A 24,744-nucleotide genomic window follows, 5' to 3' on the forward strand; every position below is an offset into this window, starting at 1 on the left:
TCCCTACTAGAGAGATTCCATTGTTCTCAACCAACTTTTGAACAACTTCTAGATGAATTAGTTGCCTTCCAATGCACTCTCACATTAAATGCTACAGTTACACCCCTTTCATATTTTATTTCAGGGCCATGTATCTATACAAGAGGCACATCCGAAGAAGGAAACTGAAGTTGAAGTAAGGAGGTAACATAACAAGCCCATTGATGAGATAACGAAGTCTAAGAGTAGTTTTGTTGAGACCCTAAACATTGAAGTGATCAAGATGCCGGCACATTATCTCTGGCTCACTTCGTCCCCACTCTTCTTCAGCATCATACTCTCCATCACTTATGGACTCCTCATCATAAAGAGCAGTTAAAGATATTTCCTTTGGCTCCAACTGACTTTAGTGTTCTCTATGGTTGTCGTCCATTCTAAAAGATACCATGTGACTTGTGCTAGCAACTGAATCACCCTCTTCCAAACTGAAAAAACTAACTCTTTCTCTCACCTTCTGTCTCTCTTCTTGTAGCACTTTCTTTGGCATCTTGGCTGATTTTAGAGGTTGAGACACATTCAAGGCTATGATGCTAAAGGCTGGAAATGTGGTTCTTAGGTCTGAACCCATTTGTAGAACTCAACTTAGAATTGATCAACACTAACCCGTCCCTGATTTGAGTACCCTCTTGAATTTATCCAGCATGCTTCCAATTGACATATATCTCTCCATTGTTGAGTTTATGTTCCATTTCAATAAACTTGTTATGGCAGGCACGTAAATCTAGGTGTCACACACAATTGCACAATCATGCATATAATAGAAAAGAAAAAAAGAATAATATAAGATTTATGGGGTTCAACCATAAGATCTATGTCAACGGACAAGATAAGAGAAAAAGTTCTACTATGATAGAAAAGAGCAAGATATAATCACTCAAAATTTTTAAACTCTAACTCCCATGTGTTTCCCGAATATCTCACTGACCTCATTTTTATTCCAATCGGGTCATAAAATAAAACTTTTGAATCACAATACAGGTCCATGAAGACATCTAAAATTTAAGCCACATAAAATAATAGAACTGTTCTTCTTTAGAGATTCTCTTAGTGTAGTCTAGCTACTGTGACACTGATAATACAGTTTCATCAAAAGATAAAACATCATTATGGAATTTGTGATGATCGTCACCATAACTTGGGTTCTTATATATTTTTTATGTTGGCTTTATTGATAGTTGACTATGTCTCTTCTTGCACAAAAACCAAGGAGGTAGTAAACGCAAAACTGTTCTTTGTTTGGTTAATTGGCCAAAATTATCAGATGCCAAAGGACGCTAACCCAAATCGATCCAACATGAATTATCTTATGATTATTCCTCAATGAAAATTGGAGTTTTCATAACATCCCTAACCGAAATGCTCTCAGCCTTTTTCCAAAAGAGGTGCTTGCCCCATCTCTATCTGAGCTACTATCATGTTCCATCTCAATCTCAAAGACATCCTGATCTGGTTAGAAGCGAATAAACCTAAAAAGATAGGCATTTGTGACCCCCCCATGCATTTCAGGCACTGTGTCTTCACTACCATTCATAACATCATTCTCCATTCCAGTAAAAACATCAAGACCATCCATAGAATCACTCAAATATTAGGGGAAAAAGGGACAAACCTCACCATTCTTAACCTAGTACAACCATTCTTATTTTGTAGGCTTACCAAACCTAGCTGGATCAGATCCAAACACCCTATAGAATGATGTGATAACGAAATATGGCCTGAGCAAGGAAAGCTCCAGCGAATCCATACCCTTTGGACCTAGTGACCCAGCATCCAGCAACACATGCCAATTATTTTGTTGAGCGAGTGCATTCCACGGGTAAGAGTAATTTGCCCTAGTTACTCCAGACTAAAGAGGAAACACAAAAAGCCCAACTATAGAAATCTTTTTCCTCTTCTTCTTATTACAAATCTGCTTCCTCAGCTCCTTAGAGCATAGTTTTAAGGTAGGCCACTTAAACCAAGCACTACTAATCTTAGCACCTTTCTCCTTGAGACACTAAGCCATCCAATTCAAAGTCTGACTCTAATGATCAAACATTGTCAACAACTTCCTATTTGATTGAAATGGATAAGATTCGTCAAGCAATTTAAATGCAAACCCACTACTAACAGTAAAAACAAAGTCATATTCATTTTTAAGGATGTTTAAATAATCCATAATCTTACTCATTATATCATGTTCTGCAGTGCCCAGAGCATGATTGCTCAAATTACAGTTATTTCATGTAAGTAAAAGCATATGATTCATAATATTGCTGAGTTTGCAATAAGCAAAACATACCAAAGCCGTAGTAATTAAGGCGTACCTTCGACATAGACTCAAATAGATGCCCATATTCATCAAGCCTCAATTGATCAATCTTTTCTGTATATTGAAACTTTAGGTACTTAGTGAGGAACTTCGAGAATGCATCATGGAGATTAAGAATTGAGTCCTCAATGTTGAAGGTTCTCTCTGTTGCCAAAACTATAGCACACAAAAATTCCTTCTAGGCATAGAGCCTAGCAAGAGACCTTAAACTCCCAATAGTTGTTCTTTCTTGATTTGGGGATGACTCAACATCAATGTCCTAGGATTTTGCAAGCGACCCATCTTTAAATGATTCCTCAAGAGCCTCTTTAAGCTTATTCTCTTGCACTTGGCGAAGCATAATCAAATCGCCAAAATGAGAAACCAAAATAAAACCATCCCTTCTTCCAGCCATCTTGTCCATTATCAAAAAAGCATAATGAGTTATTGGCTTCCATATTAAAAGATGCACAGAGCCTCCTTGCTATCACCAGTATCCACAGACAATCTCACTGGTTCCCACAAGGCCAAAGAAATGAGCGCAAGTTTAGATAAAAAGTAAATGGGAGATTTTTGAAAAAAAAAATGTTTAGCCATAACATTCCTAACTATGATAATATTAAACTTGGAAGAATTCAAAATAACAAAAATAGAAAATCTTTTTCATTAGGACTACACATAACTTTTGTAAGATGAAGAGGATTTGTAACACCACCATTTCCTGACATCGCAATCCCTATTGTAGATGGAATATTCTGGCGAATTTAGAGATTTTACAGATAAAAGGAAGGTGAAAGAAAGTGTATATGTACATATATATGTATGTGTATGATGTTTTCGAAATATATTTAAAAATAAAAATATTTTCAAGGTTTTAACCAAAGAGAAGTTTAAGTGACTTTTTGGACAGAAAGAACTTTGGCAGTCGAAGGATGGACTTTTGGCAACCGAAGCCCCTTTTTACTGTTCAAAATTCATTTGGGCATAATGGACTCCGACAGTCAAAACTATGACTTTCGATAGCCGAAAGTCCCTCAATAGTGAGGGTATAAATAGCCAACAATTTGTTTTCTGTCCAAAAGTAACTTGAACTCTCACTCCTCTTTCTCTCTCAACTTTTTAAGCACGCAAAAGACTTTCCAAGGAGATTTTCTTAGCAATTGCACGTGGTGAAGCTTGATTTCTTCTTCAGGGAAGCTTGGTGAAAGTGGATTGAAGCTAAAATAGTCAATTTACTTCCTTCTCCATTTTAAGGGAATGAGGTAATTTCTCTTTTTTTTTTTTTTCCATTTTTTAGAAAAATTCAAGTATGCTTAAATGTATGAGATTGTTGGGTTTTCAATTGCATGTGAATTTTTTTTTTTTTTTGCATGGTTTTAAGTTTTTGATTTTGGGGAAATGAATTGTATGTCAAACTTGGGATGAAAATATAATTTTCTTTGCTATATTTTGGAGGTTTTGGGAGAGAATTTTTGCTTGTTTTTGGCTTGAAAATTCTAAAAATTTCCAGGTTCAACTGTTAAAAACTATTGTTTCGGTAGCTGAAGCATGTATTTTCTCATAAAAGAATCTGGAGAAATTTCAGGTTTAGCAACCGAAGTCCAAGACTTTAGTAGCCGCAGTAACTACTGCCCAAAATGGGTACTCGATGTTCAAAGGTTCAGCAGCCGAAGTGTAACACCCCTAATTTTTAAATAATTATTTTATATGTAAATACTAATATTTTATTATAATAAGTATTATAGATATTTATTTGAAATTTTCTAAATTTTTAAAATTGGGTTTGATTTTCAAATATAATAAACTTTGTTGATTTTTTTTAAAAAAATTAATTTAAAGACTATGTGGCAAAATTAAAAATATATTTGGACTTTACAAATTTTTTTGAGTTTTTTTGAAATCTTTTTGAAATTTTTGGGCATCGTTTTTTGTCCTAGGGCATAGTAAAAATTTAATTTTGGGTATTTTGAATTGAACTAGCTGAAATCAAATCGATCGAATTGGACAGACTCTTTTTTTTTCTTTCCTCTTCTCCTTCGATGCCCTGACACTCCCCCTTTGGCCCCTCGTTTGCCGGCCAACTGCCACTCCACCCTTCCCATCTCACCGGCGCACTACCTGAACACCTCCCTCTTGCCGACCGCCACTCTAGGACTCTAGAAAATCACACCAAAGTTCCCCCTTAGCGCAGCGCAACCATTCATCTTCCCAGCGTGATTTCGGCTAATTCAGCCACTGATTGGACTAGGTTCAATATCAAACCTCATCTACACCTCGAGAGCTTTTCATAAATACCAAGATTACAAATTTTCAGCCCATTTTCGCTTTTGGGCTAAATTTCTCCCAAATTAGGAATCCCAGAGATTTTGAGAGTACCAGCGTGCTCCACTCGACGAGACCTTCGTAGCAATATAAATTTCAAAATTTTTCGATACTGAAAATCTAATGGGTCCCACAGACTTCGCAATATTTTTTTGAGCTTCAAATGAGCTTATTTAATTTTGTAACAATTTTATTCTAACTCCTAGTATTGTGAGCTTTACGTAGGTACTTTCGTTTCGTGAAAATTTGACTGTCGCCTGAATCTGTAATTTTAGGCTGAACAGATAAGCTGCCGGAGTCGCTTTCGAATTGGGTCAAACTTATAGTCAACCCACTATTTTCAAACGCTCCGGACGCATTCAAAGCATTAGAATTAGCATAGATAAACCCAAACTTTATGTTTCTTCAATTAACTAGTATCGGGTTTAGAATAAAAATCTATAAAATATTCATGGGTAGCTAAAAAATTTCAATTCCTTTTGTATTAGCTTTATAATATTGTTAAAGACTGTGGGGTAAAATTTTAGAAATTTTATAGCTCGTTTGAATATTTTTTATAAAATATTAGTTTTAGAGACTAAAACATAATTTTTTTAATTTTGTGAGTGTTGCCTATTTTGGAGTGCCCAGGAGGGGCCATATGATATTGATGAGATATGGATATGGGAGATGTGATTTAAAAGTGTTATTTAGATTATTTTACAGGTTGGGTAGGTCCTAGGTATAGGGAGAACTTTGCCGGATATTTAGCAAAACTTATGATGTCCTTTGATTCTTTAAAGTTTTGCTTTAAGTAAATATTAATAAATTTATGATATAATTTTTAGGTGAACCGAGTCAACCTTCCTCCTCCACCCAGCCGCCGCAGTGACTTTCGGTTAATTAGTGAGTAAATATTGATTTTACTTATAATTTTAATATTATTATGTGTTCAAGGCATGTCCATGCATCACTTATAGATATGTGTACATAGTTATTTGCTAGGCACGCCTTGTATTGCATTTATATTGATGACATTGTTGTGGTTATTACTTTATGGCAATTTGAAGCTGCGTGTGTGAGTTGGTGTGCATGTGGTGTGTGTATGGATATGGGTAGGATGGGTAAACGCGGCTGGAGCTTAACTTGTTGGGACCCGATCCTTATAATAGATAAGTCGGGATAGGCATGGCTCGAGTTGATCTCGCTAACCCCTGCATTTGGATGTTAAGAGAAAGTCCATCTTTGAGTTGATCTCACTGGTAGAGGTTGGAGCTAAGAGAGCTGTGTAGGGGATCAGCACCCACATATATATGTGTGAGTATGGATTTGACATACAGGTGTATGAGTGCTCCAGATTGCCTTTGGTGTGAATATGACTTGACTTGTTTGAATTGTGTTAAGATGTTGCATTTCATTCATAGGGATGCACTAGACTTAGATAGTTATAAAAATTGTATGTAAAATTAATATCTTACTCTATGAGTCGAACGCTCACTCCTGTTCACCTTTTTTTTTTTTTTTTTCAGGCTACTGGAGTGCTTTTCTTTTTTCAGGCTACAGGAGTGCTTTTCTTTGTAACTTACTTGCTTTCTTCATCGCAGGTCTACTAATTGCTATATTTATATTTATATTATGTTATTAATTTAAACTCTAAAACCCCGCATGTGCTATAAATATTTTATTGATTTGGGGCTATAAAAGATTATTAATTGAGGTTGTAAACTTTAATATTATGCAAGTATGGTTGAATGGGATGGCATATGTGTTGGATGAGGGAGCTAAGCTCCCATTTGATTAAACTGATTGATTGTAGATTGTAAGGGTGAGCTGAGCTCCCCATATATATATATATATATAATGGGATCACAGGTCAGGCGAGCTAAAAAAACTCCCCATAAGATAGTCCAGTTTATGGCAGGACTCTGTCCAGTTAATTTCTTGAAAATGGGCTTGGATATGGGCTTTAAGGTTGGGCTAGAGAATAGTTAGGCTTACTACGGGCTTTGAGGGCCTTATGCTGACTCAAGTCCTAGTGCTGGTTTGGCCCAAAATTTGAGTCGTGGCACGAAGTCCAAGACTCTAACAAACAAACTTAGTGGACTCTGACAGCCAAACTTGGTTCTATCAGCTTTATTTCTCCTTCGATTCCAAGGTTCCAAAACATGATTTTATGATTTCTAAAGGCCTAGAATAAGATGTTTGATATATGTATAGAGTTCTAGATCTTCGAATAACTCATTAGGTTCTGATAATTATAGGATCGAACTTGAGGGATTCAAGAAGCTAAGGATCCAAGGTTAGCTATCGTTCGTATTAGGTGATTGATAGGCTATAAGAGGTGAGTAACTCTCATCCTAATAAATGTAAATTCTTTAAATATGATTCATGATCATCCACATGCATCATTTCATTGTTTACTAGGGTGTATATATCTAGAGCACGAATATGTTGTATTATTACATAATTATTATTGGTGCATGATGGATTATGGATAACCCACTGACTCCCCCAATGATTATGACTATATTATGTTATGTATGTTATGGATTCATAAAATCTAAGGAGAGATCTTTATGATGCCCCTTGGTGCATGACACATGTTTATTTTAAACGAAAGTCCTGAGGAGCCTATGTATAACCCGGGCACATTAGATATGTTAAGCAAAAGTCTTGAGGAGCCTTTGCATGAATCGGGCACATTGAATTATGGAAGTCACTTTGACAAATCCATCTTATGTGAAATGTTTATGATGTGAAAACTCATTTAAATGATACATTGCATATGTATGAAATGAAGGTTATAATTAAATATTTTTTCTTAGTTTACTCACTGAGCTTGTGTAAGCTAAACCCTTTCTCCTAACCCTAGATGCAGGAGTGCAGGAATGGAAAAGTTCTTTGGAGCTTGAGCAGCAAGGGTAGCTGTAGAGTGTTCTTATGTATGTTGTATGATTAGTGGACATATAATATGTAAAGGAATAGTTATTATGTTCGTATTCAAGTTTTCGATAGATGTTTTATCTTATATTTGAGTGATGTAATTATGTATATCTGAAATCTAAGCTAACTCCTTATGTAAGTATATGTATGATCTAATTACACTTTAGTGATTTTATGTATGTAAAAGTTCAAATTTTGAGCCTATTTCATATTAAGGGATGAATGAGAAACTTAAAGCGTAATAGTTTGGAGTATGCTTGGTTTGTAAAATACAAGGATATGTTTATGTTTAATAGGCCTTTAGGCTTGCTATGGATTCTGGCAGCCTCAAGCTGATCCGATCTCTAGCGCCGTAATGACCCCCAAGCTGGTCGTTACAAAGTTGGTGTCAAAGCTCTAGGTTAGATAAGTGGACCTAGATGCTAGTAAAGGGATAGGATATGTATGAAAAAGAAGTATGTTCACCAGCACAGTTAGGGAAATACATGTCCAGTAGGGTTGAGTCCCTGTTTGTTACATGTTGTATGTTGTATGTATGCTATGTTGATGATATGTTGTGCGTTCATGTGACTTCACATGAACTTTATGTGCACTCAACACTTTTTCTTTACTAGGTTGACTAGTGTCCCACCCTAGAATGAGGATATTTAAGCACTACTCGCCAACCTTGTTGCCAAGGAGAGAACAAGCACAAGTGGAATGAAAGAATCTTCAAGAGGCCCTCGAAGGTCTATTGAGGTTAGCAGGGAAACCTCCAGTGCACCTAGAATGCTAATAGATGGACGAAGAGGTTCTTATGATCTTCCACAACAGCATGAGAACCCTGAGCCTTCCGATATTAAAAGGATGGAAGCAGATAGTTTTGTGGAGAGAGGAGACGAGTCAGAGTTTGTATCTCAACCTCAGCAAGGGCCGGATTATGGGTTTGGATGTGGTTATCCACAACAGGGAAGTTTTGAAAATCCTAGGTTTACGGACTATAATAAATTTGTTGTTTAAATGAATTCATAGTTTTAATATATATATATATATATATATATATATATATATATATATATATATATATATATATATATATATATATATATATTAAAGAAGTAAATAAGGGAAATTACGGCAATTTTGACCTCAAAATTATTTTCAAAAGTTTATAATAGGTGTACTAAAATTTAATTTTTTTATTTTATTGATTTCTAAAAACTTTTTATTAATCTCTCTATATATTTATAAAAAAAAATCTTAAATATATATAATAAATTTATTTATCTCGTCTCTCCCCTTTCAGTTATTTTAATAAGATTTTATTTGAGACCAGCAAATTTTATTCTATTTTGTTGGCTATGATTTTTTTTTTTTAATCTTGTATGTTATTTCTTATTTCTATTGATTTGAATTTCATCAATAAAATCTTGATTTATTTATTTTAAAAAATAAAAAATAAAAATATTTGTAAAAAAATAATATGTTATTATATTAAATCCATATATTATAAGTTTGAATTTACATTAAAATAAATTTAATATTTTTAAAGCGAATAAATATATTTAATTTTGTAAATTAATTTTATATCCATAGAACCGTTGCCTCCACCGTTATTGTTCTCAATTCAACAGATTTTGCCAAAGGGGTGTGCTTTTATTTTTTAAATATCTACCACAATATTTATCACTAATTAATTAAAAATATTAGGAATATTTCAATAATTTTATAAATTTTTTATTTAATGATTTATTAATTTTTAATTATTTTCTTTAATTATAAAAATTTAAGAATTATATATTTTAAAATTTATAAAATAATTTAAAATTATATTATAAAAGTAGTCATATGAAATTAAATATTTTACACTCTAATACTTTACCCTCTCTCTTTTTTTATATATTTAATAAATTTTAATTTACTTTAATGTTGTTTTATTTTTATAAATGGTTAATTATATAATTTCTTTAAATTATGATTAAATTATTAATTCTCTAATTATGTGAACATAAATTATAAATTATTTAATTATTATACTTTAATCCTATAATAAGTAGCTATTATTGTTATGACTTAATTATTATAAATATCTGAAAAATTCAATTTAATTAGAAATAAGAAAAAATAAAAGTTAATTAAACTAATTTATTAATTATACCCAATAAACATATATGCTAATTTTATATCATGACCCACTTTAGAGGAAAATAAAATCGTTTAGTGGAATATTTTTAAATGTATTTATTGTAATTAAATTTAGTATTTAATTACTAATAATTTACATATGTTTAATTTCAAAATCTAACTAATATTATCATGATTTTTTAATTATTACCACGAAAGTTTTAATTCATTTAAAATATCAGCTCCAAATTAGAAACAAGCGGGGATTTTTCAATTTTTGTGAGAAATTAATTATTAATTTTTTTAAAATATGTCTAATTATTAAAAATAATGCATATCCATTAATTTTTAATTTTTTTTTTAAAAAAAGAAAAATTAACATTAAATTTTTTTCTATATTTCCTAATCAGATATAATATATAATTAATAAATATAACTATCACACATTATTATATTCTCTAATTTTTAATTTGAAAACATCAATAACAGTAAAAGCAAGACTCATATTTACTTTCAAGAAAAATCAATACTTAAAAGTTTTCTCTCATATTTTTCATATATTTAATAAATTTTAATTTATTTTAATATTATTTTATTTTTATTATTTTAAAATTATTATTATTATTATTATTATTATTATTATTATTATTATTATTATTATAAACAAAGAATAACTTATGAATTAAAAAAAAACTTATGGCCATTAAGACTATTAATTTTAGAACAACTGCTAACTTATTTGATCAAAATTTATTACTAATATTTTTGAGTTTTAATATTTTAAATAGAAAAGTTAAAATTCTTAATTAAAAAATAATATTTTTTAATTAATAATAATTTAATAGCCTAATTAAATGTGATGTGAATTTTCTCAATATCTATCTCTGTCTCTTTATATATATTTATATATACACATTACCAAGCATAATATGAGTATTCCACTAATTTCTATCACTAGCTAGCCTTTTCAAATGTCAATATTGTGAAAATTTAAATATAATATCAATAACGATTTTTTTTTATATTGACCTGATTTGTCATAAATTTAAAATATAAGATATATAATATGACATATTTATTAAATAAATAAATTTCATATACTTATATTAAATTTATGATAAATTGGATTTAAGCAAAAATTTCCTTATCAATAACTAATACCTTTGAAATTTCAACTTAATGGAGTTAATTAATTAATAGAGGAGAACAGAAAACTAAAGAAAGAAAACAGTGATGAGAAAAAAAAAATTATATTTGGAAAGTGAAGAAAAATGAGTGGAAAAAAAATGGAAGGAAACAATACAAAATTTTTGGCCCCTAAATTATTTTTAAAATATTTTAATAAGTATATAAAAATTTAATTTTTTAATTAATTAAATTTCAATTTTTTTATTAATCTCTTTATATATTTATAGAAAAAAATGTTAAATGTATATAATAAATTTATTTATTTTATCACACTCCCTTTCAATTTATTTTAATAAAATTTCATTTGAGATCAGCAAATTTAGATTTATTTATTTTTCAAAAATAAAAATATTTACAATAAAAGATAATATATTATTATATTAAGTGCAGTTATTATAAATTTAAATTTATATAAAAATAAATTTAATATTTTTTAAATCAAATATTTATATTTAATTTTGTACATTAATTTTAACTGATTTTGACATATCTCAATATAATATATTTAATTTAATAATTAAAATTAACAATAAAATCCAACTTATGCTATTATGTCTGTTTTTCCCATATATGTAAATCAAAATCTGCCACCGCAGATTCCACCATAAATATTAATTGTGGAAAAGAAAGAAAGCCAACCAACATCCTGGGGATTTTTTTTATCTGAATTTTTTTTATTTTGATTCAGTTTACCATAGCCTTGTGCTAAGAGCCCTGCAGATGGTGGGTGGCACATCCATTCATCTTTTGCCTAAGCTTTACTAAACGTCAAGGAAGCATAAGCTAAGGCAGAACAAAACTCCAACGCAGGAATCAGCCAGATCCTGCCTGCCTCGTTAGCTCAAAAACAACAGAAACAGACAGGATCGAAAGATTTCATCACTATCATCAACTTCATGTGAATTGGTGGGTATATTCGATGCCTCAGCCACACTTATAATCCGACAATAGTTTAATTTGGTCTAGTTTATGGCAATTACCAAACGAGTAGCTTATCAAATTAATAATTTTTCCTTATATTTCTAATATCGCTGTATAAAAATAAATCTTGATTGCGCCTCCCAATAAGGTAATGGTGGATATTTTTCCTTTTTACGACTCTGGCACCTTTCTCACTCTATATAAAGTGGCCATGTCATGGGTGTTATGTGTAGCAGCAGTGCACAAGCATCTAAAGAAAATAAAAGTAGCCCTTTCTTGATCTTTGATCGAAAGCAATGGATGTTGTAACCTCTACTCTCCTTCCAAGTTTTCAAGCAATGCCCTATGCCGCCCCTGCGGCTGTTGGTGGTTTGCTCATCTCCATGTTCTTTATGAGAAGATTCATCTCTGATCAAAGGAAAAGAAATGCCAGACTTTCTCCTGTGCCAGGTATGGTGTTCTTCTTTTTACCTACTTTTTATGATTATTTATATTCTTCTTCGTTTTGCCCTGTGCTAATATGAAAATGTGTAATTAAATGCGGTTATAGAGATTTTCAAGAATTGAAATAACTTTAGATGATAAATTGATACAGAAGTACCTGGGTGGCCAGTTATAGGGAATTTGCTTCAACTGAAGGAGAAGAAACCCCACAAGACTTTCACTAGGTGGGCTGAGATTCATGGACCAATCTATTCTATTAGAACCGGTGCTTCCACCGTTATTGTTCTCAATTCAACAGATGTTGCCAAAGAGGTGTGCTTTTATCATTTCTTCTCTTCTTCAAGGTTTATACACCGATCTACAGTAAACTTCCAAGTCCCAAACTCCACAACTTTACTCTCTTGTCGTGACTGGTGACCAGTCGCTGTCACCTCCAAGCTGAGAGGGTTCTTCCGTCTTTTTGTGAAAAAGACTATATACTAGAGAATTTTCGCTTGATTTCAGATAATTGGGATAAATCCAAGAGTGTTGATCGTCTGAGACTCGAGTTAAAACCTGTTGGCTTCTTGACAAAAAAAAAAAAAAAAACCTGCTGGCTTTATTGAAACTTAGCTTTGTATCTTTTCCTTTTGGCCGTTTGCTTCTCTCCAAGTCTGATATTATCATATTAAAGATTCCTCTGCCATTAGTTTAATTTCTTATAATATAGAATGCATACTGTAGTTGCCCTGCTTACAACCTTATCTAGGCAAACGCTTACCTGAGCTTGGGCTAAACAAAGTAAATAATATTTTTAGACCCAGAATTGGCTGCTTAAGCCCTTGTGTTTGCTTCAAAAGTCCACCGGAGATGAAATCCTGACTATGCTTTCAGTGTTTGTGGACTGCAGTATTAGTTCTTGCAAGCAGAAAGAATTATTGTCTAAAATTTGAAATTCCTAGTATTAGTTCTTGCAAGCAGAAAGATTTCTTGATTTAATTTTCTTAGAGATTTTTCATATCAATTCTTTGGATAATAGTTGTTTGTGAACTTCGTAACATTCTATGAAAATGTAAGTCCTTCTTATTTCTCTTGCTGAATCAATAATGGAGTCTGTTTATGAAAGTGCTTGTTCCACTATCAAGAGAAAACAACAGAGACTGCAACTTCATATTCTCCTCATTATTTCAGGCCATGGTGACTAGATATTCTTCCATCTCAACAAGAAAACTATCAAAAGCCTTGACTGTGCTTACCCAGGACAAATGTATGGTTGCAACAAGTGATTATGATGAGTTTCACAAGATGGTGAAACGTTATATACTTACAAATGTATTGGGAACTAATGCTCAGGTTAGCTGCTATAACTTCTACTTTCCCCATGCATATTTCTGGCTTAACATTACACTTTTTGACAATTGTTTTCGATTTGCAGAGGAGACACCGGTGCCACAGGGACACCCTGCTTGAAAATATTTCAAACGAGTTGCATGCTCATGTACAGACCTCTCCAGAAGAAGCAGTGAACTTCAGGGAAATTTTTGAGTCTCAACTTTTTGGAATAGCACTGAAGGAAGTGAGTTCTTCAATTTCTAGTTAGTAAGTTGTCTTTTATATATAATCTAGTCTATTGAACTGAAAAAAAATGAGATGAAACTTGCAGGCACTGGGAAAAGATGTGCAATCTGTTTATGTTGATGAATTTAAGTCCACTTTGTCAAGAGAGGAGATTTTTACGGTTTTAGTGCTTGATCCAATGGAGGGGGCAATTGATGTGGATTGGAGAGATTTCTTCCCGTATTTGAAATGGATTCCTAACAAAAGATGGGAGATGAAAATACAGCAAATGCATTTACGCAGGCATGCAGTGATGAATGCTCTTATAAAGGAGCAAAAGAAACGAATTGCCTCAGGAGAGGTAAGTCTTTTCTTTACCTCCAACTTAAGGTGAATTTTTTTTTCAAAACCATTATAGTTTTGTAACTTGGTTTAGATTTGGAACAGGAGCTTAATAGTTATCTCGACTTCTTATTATCCGAAGGCACGCTTACGGAGAAGCAAATCAGCATGTTGGTTTGGGAGGCAATCATTGAGACGTCAGATACAACTCTGGTCACTACTGAATGGGCCATATATGAACTTGCAAAGAATCCAAAGTGCCAGGTTGTTTCAGTTGTTAATCTACATTTTAACCTTGGGTACTTGTTTGTAAAACCTTATACTGATACCCCTTGACGTGATAGGACATACTCTTTAAGCAAATCCAAAATGTATGTGGGTCTGAAAAGATCACAGAGGAGCACTTGTCTCAACTGCCATACTTGAATGCTGTTTTCCATGAAACAATTAGAAAACATAGTCCGGCTCCAGTTATACCTTTGCGATATGCGCATGAAGATACAGAATTAGGAGGTTACTTCATTCCTGCTGGAAGTGAGGTTTGTCAATTTGTCCAAGCAATTTCTTTGTTTACTGAAATAACAGTTAGCAAATTTAACATAAAATGTATACTGCAGATTGCTATTAATATTTATGGATGTAACATGGATAAAAAGCAATGGGAAAAACCTGAAGAGTGGAAGCCAGATAGATTTCTTGATGGCAAATATGACCCCATGGACTTGCACAAAACAATGGCTTTTGGAGCTGGAAAAAGGGCATGTGCAGGTGCTCCTCAGGCATTGTTGGTAGGATGCACATCAATTGGCAGACTCGTTCAAGAATTTGAGTGGAGACTGAAAGAAGGAGAGGAAGAAAATGTCGACATTGTTGGACTCACCACTCGCAAGCTTCAACCATTGCATGCCATCATAAAGCCAAGAACATAAGGAGGACCAATGAAGTCCCTGGTGCTTTTCTTTTCTCATAGATTGAAAGTGATTAGTGATAGTAGCTCTATGTATCAATCTTACATCACATGTGGACTTTTTCTTTTCCTTGTACCATGTTTAATAAGACTTTGGCAAAATCATCTTAATAGAAGCGCAAAAATAGAATGGGTGTGTGTGAAAGTTGTTTATGCCGAGAAATGGAGAATTCTGACGGACTTTCAATGAACATAAGAATTGATAACAAGGACTATCTGAAATTGAACTGAAATCGAGCCGAGCAAGTAATTTGTAATCAAAGAAAAGCTTAGGGAGGGCTTTCGGTTTAGTGTGGGGAGTTTCGCTCCAATACCCAACTTAGAAATCATGTAATGAGAGAGAACAGAAGAGCTCCAATACCCAACTCTTTTTTCATATATATGCTGTAATCAGATTATTTCGTACCTGCTATGGGGTGTTTATAGTTGAATAGAAGTGAAATTCATATGAAAAAAGAGTTGTGCTTCTTCTCCATCCTGAGCAGTCTTTGTTTGTGTCACTAAAAGTGTCGTCTAAAAGTGTCGTCTAAATCACATAAATGAAACATTGATCGTCAATGATGGCTCAAACTCTCTAGTACTGAAATCCCATTTATAATACAATATGATAGTTGAACGCCAACCGAGGCTAATTGTGATTTCTCTCTCTTGGTTTAAGAGAGAGAGAGAGTTTCTCTCAACCAAAGCGATGTTTGATCTAGTCTTTTTGGGTTTGCTGGGCCTTGTTCCATGTGAGCTTCCTCTGCCTTTTGGGCAATGGAAGGATTCTGATGTTCTGGTTTCCCATTTGACTATGTGGGACAGCCCTCTCCTTACTAGACTAGGTTGTCAATATTGGGCGTTTGTTTTGGTTTAGTTTGTTTGCAGTCGAAAGATGCAGTGAGAGGCAGAGAATGAAGACCTACATGCCGGTTCGTTTGTGGTGCTGGATAGATGGAAAGCGAAAGGTCTTTTGGGGGGAAACTTTTCCTTTTGTTGGATCTCTGCTCTCTGTTTTGCCATAGTTTGGGCTTGCTATAGGTGTTAAAGGGGTTCGATTGCTCTAGCCGAATCGCATCTCTAGATCTTGCTTCACACTAGGGCTGGGAAGGTCATCTTTTTGGCTAGTGGACCAGTGAGCTCTATGACAACACCCTTTTAACGTTTGTGTAGCTGTGTTTTTATTTCTCTGTTTGAGGAAGGAGGAACTTTTATTCTCTATTATTCTGTGATGCTGTAGATTCTGCTCTCAATCAGGATAAGTGATGTAATGCAATAATAATAATAATAATAATAATAATAATAATAATAATTTTGTAAAAGTTTAAATTTCAGTTTAAGCATTTTAATTATTTTAAAATTTTATTTTAAATCCAATTTGCACCATATGTATTGTTTTTGTATTTTAAACATTTTGTGCGAGTAATTATAAAACATTTATAAGTTTTTAAATCCACGCTAATGGGAGGGGTGAGAGAGGAAAAGAAATAGAAAGTAAAGAGAGAGATAATTGTCTAAATAAATTGTTTAAATTTTAAAAGAATTAAATTGTTATAAAAAAATCTAAATATTAAATTATTTTTAAATTAAAAATAAAATTAAGGACATTTGATTATTTTTATTAAAATTAATGATAATTTAATTAAAATTTTAATGATAAAAATTAAGTTATAAATTTATTAAAATATTAGATACAAGTAATGAAAGATTTTGTATTTTATAATAATAATAATAATAAAATTTAAATAATCATTTAAATAAAATTCAAAAAACTAAAATTTAACTAACATAAAATTTATAAAAATTAATTATGAAAATACATTAATAAATTATTTATTTTAAAATAAAAAATTACAGGGTTAAATTACAAAGCTTTCTTATGGACGACCATAGAAAATTTGGTGTGTTCAATTATTTTAATTCTTTATCGAAATAATTAAATTGAATTTAATTTTTTTTAAAAATAATAATTAAATCAAACAAGATTAAATAAATTAAAAATAAATAAATTTCTAACAGTTTAACTCGATTATTGAATTATAATCATTGTCTACTTATCGCTAAGATTAGTGGATGTTATTCTGGTGATGTGCAGTGAGTCATGGTCAGGAATCTGCCAAGCCAATGACTCACAGTGGCCTAGTGGGTGGCACATTAAAGCCAACAAAAGGGTCAATAAGTCACACCGCCCCAACCGGCCTGAATGCGAATTTTCTCACACACCAAATGTACGTAGCAGATGCATTGCATTTCATATGAAATCTCATGTCAGTATGCCTTGTTGAATCTGAATCCATTACATAAGAAAATAACCGGAAGTGATGTCCAGGATGGGAAATTGAATTGGTTTGGGTTCGGGTTTGAGTGGGAAAGGATTTGGGAGACACTGACTTTGGGTTGGATTTGAAAATGAAAGCGGAGGCAGAATTTGCCCTCTTCATCAGAAAATTGGAACTACTGAATTCAGCTGAGTGTAGATTGTTAGCTTGGACTGAGCGAGCGGCTCGTGGGGTGTGCTTACAAGCATGACCTCTCATATACTGCCAGGTCTTTCAGAAAAATTCAATAGAAATTTCTCACCACTGACTTCCCCTTGTCTCTTCTTAGTGTAGGCACCGAGAAATAGGGGAAGGAAAGTGGTGGGTAGAAGACAATCTGAAAATGGTGGCAGCGGACAGCAAAGGTTAACCAATTATCGCCTCCCACGCTGACCGACGTCAATGATATGGTCGGCCGTCTTTCAGCCTACTATCGAGAGAATCAAGGTCAATTTATCCTGAAATTATTCTGTGCTCGCTTCATACGCAACTCTATCCTATTTACATAAACTTTGGACTGAATATATATGTTCACCCAATTTTTTATTAGACCCAAACACAAACAGATCAATGTGTGAATCGAATTGAAATTATTTTTATTAAATTATAATAAAATTAGGAGAATATTTGAAATACCTAACTTGATAATTAATAGATATTTAAATAGATAAATTAGAATATTTAATAAATTTAAAAAAATAAAATTGATAGCTGATAGGTAGTTGATATAGTATCCATCAATTATAGTTTATATCAATTTTATTTTAGATCTGTTTCTCATCAGCTAATAGCTAATTTGATTTTATTTTTTATTTGATCATATTATCTTTTTTTATTTAATTTAAAAATTAATATTATTAATATTTTTATATTTTTTATTTATAATTTTAATATTTTAATTAATACATTTTAACTTCTCTAAAATATTTTTTTATTAATAATATAAAATATAAAATATTTATTTATATTTAAAAACTTCAAATTAATTATAAGTTTTTTCTTTATCAATAATAATAATTACTTTATTATTTTATCTATATATTTTAAAACTATTTAATTATTTTTAAAAAAATTTAATTATTTTCTTATTTCAATAATAAAATAAATAATATAATATAATAATTTGATAATTGTATATTTAATTTAATAATAAAATAAATAATATAATATAATAAATTTATAATTTTATATTTATTTCAATAATAAATTAAATTATATAATATATATCTTTATTAGTCATTTCACATATCAACAGCAACAGCTAAATATAATTTTACCAAACACTTAACATAAATCAGCTATCATCAACTACCAGCTAATAGTAACAGCTATCAACTAACAGTTATCGATTGTATTTAACAGTTAAACTAAACAGACCCTAGATCAATAATTTTGATTTATGAACTAGCTTAGAATTGAGGAATAGAGATTCAATTTTGATTTCTTTGAATTAGAATTGGCCTGATTCAAAATTATTTTTCTTTTTTTTTAATTTATATTGAATTCTTTTATTTTTTTTTCTTTGACGTTAATATGAGAGTCAAACCAGACCAAATCCATATTGAAATTGTTGTGAACTGAACAAATCCAAGCCAATTCAAACCTAAAATCGGACTAGAGCTGGCCCATGTCCGGTCTAATTATAGTTGATTACCGGGTAATTATTTTAAGTATTGGCTTTAAATATCTTTTTAATTTCAAATATATCATATAAATTAAAAAACTTGTTTGATGTATTATGTTGGCAGTGACATACAATGAGCTTTACAATTAAACTATCTCTAATTTATTTTTAGATATATTTTTCTTAATATATTTTGAATTTTTTTTTTCAATTTTTTATGGTAGTCCCTTCTATTTTGATGATTTGGTTTCTAGTTATTATAAATAGCTTCTACGTTAAATAGTAGAGAGAAAAATAATTCCTATTTTATTAAAATATAATAAAAAAAGAAGTATAAAAAATAAAATATATAACATTATATATATTTAAATAAATATATATATTATTATATGATGACACTTATTTTATTTTAATTTTATAATTAAATTATAACAGACATATTTATTAATAAGTAAATGTGTCCATTATTAAATAAACATATCTATTATCCATAAACAGTTATAACTGTTAAGAGAGTTATCATAATATATGTATTTATTAATAAAAAAATATAAATATTACACAAATAGTCATATCTATTAGAAGAATTGCTAATTTAAAATAAATAGTATTGTCTATTAAAAGTAAATAAATATGTTTGTCTAGAAAAAATACTATGAATTTTTATTATCTATAAATACGAATGAGTTATTCAAATTCATATAATATTTCTATTTCTTATTCTTTTTTAATCTCCCTAAATTTTATTTGTACAAATAAATTTTTAAAAAATCTTCAGAAGTATTTATATATATATATAAAAATCTAAATTTTTCTCAATTTTTATAATTGTACTCTATATTTTTTTAACAATATTTAGTTTTCATAAGTTAAAGTGAAATTGTTAATATATATATATAAAGTAAAATTATATAAAAAAAATTAAGGCGCAATTGTAAAAAAAAAAATAGTTATTTGAAATTTAGAAAGTTATTTAAAAATTATTTAAAAATTTTTCATTATAAAATTTCACACAGAATGAGACTAAAATTAATTGAAATTGAAAAGATTTTTTTCAGAAATTTTTTTTCTAAACAAAATATAATAATAATTTTTATTTAAACAAAATATAATTATAATTAAATATTGTAAATAATATAAGATATCTAAATGAAATACTTGCTAGTTAATGTAAATAATAAAAATTGTTAATTTATTCTACTGATAAATGTAACACTAATTAATAATAAATAAATAATATGAAATAATTTCTTTTAATAGAAATTATAATATACAATTTATAAAAAAAATAAATTAAAATTAATAAAAATTATTATATTTTACTAATAATAAATAGCTTGAAAACATTAATAATATAAAAATTTATATTTAAAAAAAAATATATATATATATATCCATTATTTTTATTTAGAAAAGAAAAAAACAAAAAAAATAAATTAAATGCTATTTTTTTATATTTTTTCATCAATTTAAAAAAAATTATAAAAAATAATTTTTCAAAATTATCATTCCATTTAAATTATTTTTTAAAATATATATATATATATATATATATATATATATATATATATATATATATATATATATATATATTCTCGAAAGCACTGAATAATTTCTCCTCGCACTGAATCATCTCTGTAGTGCAGCTTTCAAGTAAGCCAGCAGAGCGAAGCCACGCGTCGAGCCGTCTTAAACATCCAACAGGGCCGAAAGTGAACCCCACCGCCTTTGAAAATTATTCTGATTTTTTCTCTTTCCCACACAAAATAAAACCCACCTCCTCCCAAGCATGATGGCTCTCTTGAAACCTCAAACACCACACAAAATGCCATTAGAATCCGGAGACAGGCGCCTAGCTCGAACCCAAAACAACTTAGGGTCAAACCCACCGCCACAGCTGGCTGAGCCACTCACTTGCCCAAGGTGCCAGTCCACCAACACCAAGTTTTGTTACTATAACAACCGCAAAGTTTCCCAGCCCCGCCATTTCTGCAAGTCATGCCGCCGCTACTGGACCCATGGCGGTACACTTCGGGACGTCCCCATTGGTGGTGGGACCCGCAAGAAGTCCAAACGCTCTCGCTCTTTTCCTTCTTCCAATTCTACTTCGTGTTCCTCCACTAATACCTCAATTTCCACTTTGTCCACTGTGACCCATGAGCCTGAATCCTTGCCCGGGCTCGCTAATCTTGACTCGGCGTTACCCTTGTTCAAGTTCGAGAGTTCAAATAATCTGAATCTGAATGAGAACCTCCTTGTAAGCGAAAATGAAAATTTCATCTCGCTACTGAACTCGCAGCAGGGATCAGGGTTCATGGGGATGGTCGACTACGAGCCAAGTTTTGGATACGGATTATGGGAAGTGGGGGATGGGTTTGGTGGTAGAGGGGGTTGGCCAATGGGGTATGTGAATGGAGGTGCTTTGGAGTGCAATACGTTGCAGGTAGGTGATGTTGAAGGAGGATGTGGGTTGGGGGACAAAGATTGATTTTCTTGGCCTGGTCTTGCAATTTCCAGGGCAAGATAAAGTGATTTGTTTCTTTCCTACATCGAGGAAAAGGTTTTCTTGAACGCTTTCTCTTTATGGGTGGGGTTTTGGATGTTCTGTTTAGCTTTATTACAGGTTCTGTTTTAGTTTCAGTTGTCCTTTTCTTTTTGGTTCCTATAGATAGGTTATGGCATAGAATATGACTGGTATCAAGTCTCTGGTTGGTAGTAACTTCTCTGTTCTAATGGCTTTGTAAAGGTTTTTGTGTCTTTCTTGAACACATCCATGGAATGGAAGAAGAAAAAGAGATGCATGAATTGCTGTTTTCTTTTCTTTGGTAAACGTGAACAAGTTACCGAAGAAGCCGATGATCAATAACGCACGAAAACTATGTTACGAAATTTGAAGAATGCCTGTCTGGGACTGGGACTGTGGCTGGACTCGTCTGTCGAGATTTCAACCGCTGTGCCTGATTTTACGTTGAAGAATGATGTTTGGGTGCAAGGATTTAGAATTCATCAGCCCGCATGGGGAACGTGTTTGTTTGTTCGGTTCTAGTTAGACGAGATTCGACGTGGGATCACACCCACTCCAGATATTGTAGCATTTTCTCTCTATAAATATACGTCTCATTTATTTATAAATAGTAAAAAATTATTTTATTTTATTTTATTTAATAAAATATTATTTTTTAATACTCTTAATATATACAAAAAGGTAACCTTCCTTTTTTCCTTATTTTCTTCTCTCCTTAAAAAAATATATAATTTAATTACAATATTTAAAAAAAATTATAATTTAATTAATATATTTAAAAAATTAAGTAATTTAATTTTTAAAATTTTATAGAAGTTATCATTTAATTAGTTTATTTAATTTATTTTTTTTATATATTTTATAAATATTTTTAGTTTAATAAATTAAAATTAATTCTTTTCATATTGAATTATTTATTTAATTTAATTTAATTTATTATTAATTATAATAAAAATAATAAAAATATTTTTAATTATATATTTTGTAACTTAAATAATTTAGTTATGAAATCTTGTGTTATAAAAAAAATAATTTAAATTAATAATTATTTTATTTATAATATAAAATTTTATGATTAAATTATTTTAATTATAAAATATAGAAATAAAGATATTTTAATAATTTTTATTGTAATTAATAATTAATAAGACAGAGAATTGAATGGATAAATTAAATTGTAAATTTTGTTAAATCTTAAATAAATTATTTAATTTTAAAAATATAAATATAAATTATACATTTTATTAAACTTTAAAAATAATATTATCATTTATTCTATATATATATAATAATTTTTTTTTTTATAGAGTTATAGGTTTTAAGCTACATACACAATTCTGTCTTTTACAAGGAGCTAATAGAGCACCAAATTAAGGCTGCGTATATTGTGGTTTTGATCCAAATTTTAAATTAAATCAATTCAATTTTAATTAATGTTTTAACAAATTTTTAATTTTTCAATTCGATAAGATTACTAAAATTATTAAAAAATTAAAATAATTAAAATGAATAGATGTGTATGCTGATTATAAATTGAAAAATTCGTATTAATAAATGAGTTTTATTAATGATATAAGAGTAGTCTTTAAAATTATGAGATCTCAAATTTTAATTTTTATTAAAATTAATTATAATTACTTTGAAAATGACAAACCAAAGTGAATTTCTTTAACTTGGTTCAATTTAATTTAATTTAATTTGAAACAGAATCCATCATTTGCACAATGCTACACCAAATAACAGTATTCTCATTTTGACCCTTTAATTATTAACATCATTTTGACCCTTTAATTAATTATAATTGTTATTTTGACCTTTAACAAAAATTTACAAGCATAGCTTTATAGTTATTTTGACCTCAAATGTAGACTAAAGGCTTAAATAAGTACTTTAACTTATTTCATATGATTTTGAATTTCTGAAAAAAAAAAGTTAAATCGGCTCTTCAAATTTTAATTTGGGCTGAGCAAATTTTAATCTAGTTTAATTAAGCAGCTAAATGTATATTACTCATTTGACGAAACCAGGTTTGAATTCTAACTCTTTCAATTTCATTACTAAAACGGCATTAATTCACACAGTTAAAAATAAGTTTTATTTAGCAGAAATTAAAAAGTTAAAAGCTCATTTTAGCACTTAAACTAATTTCATATATTCAATTGAACCCTAAAAAAAGTTTGGATCCAATTAGGAGAATAATATAGTGTATTATTGATATATATTATCAAGGGCAATTTATTAATTTGGTTAATATAATATTTATTCATAAATTTTAAGATATTTTAATAGAAACTTATATTTATTATATTTTTAAAATAATATGTATATATATTATATTTTAAATTAAAATATAATATATAATCATTTACATTAAAATATATTTAACTATTTAAATATAAAATTTGAAAAGTAAAAGGCTAGTTTAATTTTAAAAATATATGTAATGATTTCGTCAAAATGTAAAACAGTTGATTATTTGATTTTGGTCAGTTATATCTCATTAACAACAGGATTATTCTATTTATTTATTGAAAATTAGGGACAAATTGTTAAATTGTAAAAATACATAGACTAAGTTACATATTTTACCAAAAGTCAGGGACTAAATTATAAATTACCCATTTTTTCAAGCACTTTTGACCCTTAGTGTTGTTTAGGGCTGAGCAGAATTCGGTTCAAACTGAAAAATCAAACTAAATCGAGTCAATTCAATTCAATCGGTTCAGTTTTAAAATTAAATCAGTTCTGTTCGGTTCGGTTTTATATTATAAAAATTTCGATTATTTCGGTTCGATTCGATTTTAAAGAGAAAAATTAATTAAACCAAACCGAATAGTAATTTATATAGTTAAATCAAACTAAATCGAATCGATTTTTGAATTGATTTATTTTTATGAAAAATTTATTAATTATATTTAATTTTATATATATTAATTGTTTAATTTCATTGATTAATGGTTATTAGATTCAAACCAAAGTTAAAATTAGATCAAATAACTTGAAAATCAAGTCTAAATTAAAAAAATCAATAAAAAATCAAACCGATTGATTTAAACCAAACCGAACCAAAATAGAACGATTTGATTCGATTTTTCACCCATTTCAGTTCAGTTCGATTTCTAAAATTTATGATTTGATTTTTATAACTTAATTCGGTCGATTCGATTCGATTTGAACCGAATGCTCACCCCTAGTGTTGTTCTCATGCATAAGGAAAAAGAAAAA

The 24,744-nt window shown here is 30.1% G+C and overlaps 2 protein-coding genes and 1 pseudogene across 2 annotated transcripts; 2 read left to right on the forward strand and 1 right to left on the reverse strand.

Moving 5' to 3' along the window:
• Positions 1 to 1,193: 1,193 nt before the first annotated feature.
• On the reverse strand, positions 1,194 to 3,057 carry LOC110636138 (uncharacterized; annotated as a pseudogene).
• An 8,486-nt stretch (positions 3,058 to 11,543) lies between these two features.
• Positions 11,544 to 15,227, forward strand: LOC110636133 (ent-kaurene oxidase). The gene is made up of 8 exons (XM_021785688.2): positions 11,544 to 12,235; positions 12,381 to 12,541; positions 13,400 to 13,561; positions 13,644 to 13,784; positions 13,872 to 14,126; positions 14,213 to 14,371; positions 14,452 to 14,646; positions 14,725 to 15,227. The coding sequence occupies exons 1-8, from the start codon at positions 12,082 to 12,084 to the stop codon at positions 15,034 to 15,036; spliced, it is 1,539 nt and encodes a 512-aa protein (XP_021641380.1). The 5' UTR covers positions 11,544 to 12,081; the 3' UTR covers positions 15,037 to 15,227.
• Positions 15,228 to 20,715: 5,488 nt separating this feature from the next.
• Positions 20,716 to 21,811, forward strand: LOC110636143 (dof zinc finger protein DOF1.6). Its single transcript, XM_021785697.2, is given in 1 exon segment — positions 20,716 to 21,811. A coding segment is annotated over 1 exon segment (738 nt). The 5' UTR covers positions 20,716 to 20,784; the 3' UTR covers positions 21,523 to 21,811.
• Positions 21,812 to 24,744: the final 2,933 nt, after the last annotated feature.

Source organism: Hevea brasiliensis, chromosome 2, assembly GCF_030052815.1.
Source record: "Hevea brasiliensis isolate MT/VB/25A 57/8 chromosome 2, ASM3005281v1, whole genome shotgun sequence".
Taxonomy (NCBI): Eukaryota; Viridiplantae; Streptophyta; class Magnoliopsida; order Malpighiales; family Euphorbiaceae; genus Hevea; species Hevea brasiliensis.

Excerpts from the sequence above, each read along its gene's own strand:
- LOC110636133 (XM_021785688.2), top strand. The coding sequence starts at position 12,082 with ATGGATGTTGTAACCTCTACTCTCCTTCCAAGTTTTCAAGCAATGCCC. Across the intron at positions 13,785-13,871 it reads TTGGAATAGCACTGAAGGAA|GCACTGGGAAAAGATGTGCA; the intron begins GTGAGTTCTTCA and ends TGAAACTTGCAG. Across the intron at positions 14,127-14,212 it reads AACGAATTGCCTCAGGAGAG|GAGCTTAATAGTTATCTCGA; the intron begins GTAAGTCTTTTC and ends GATTTGGAACAG.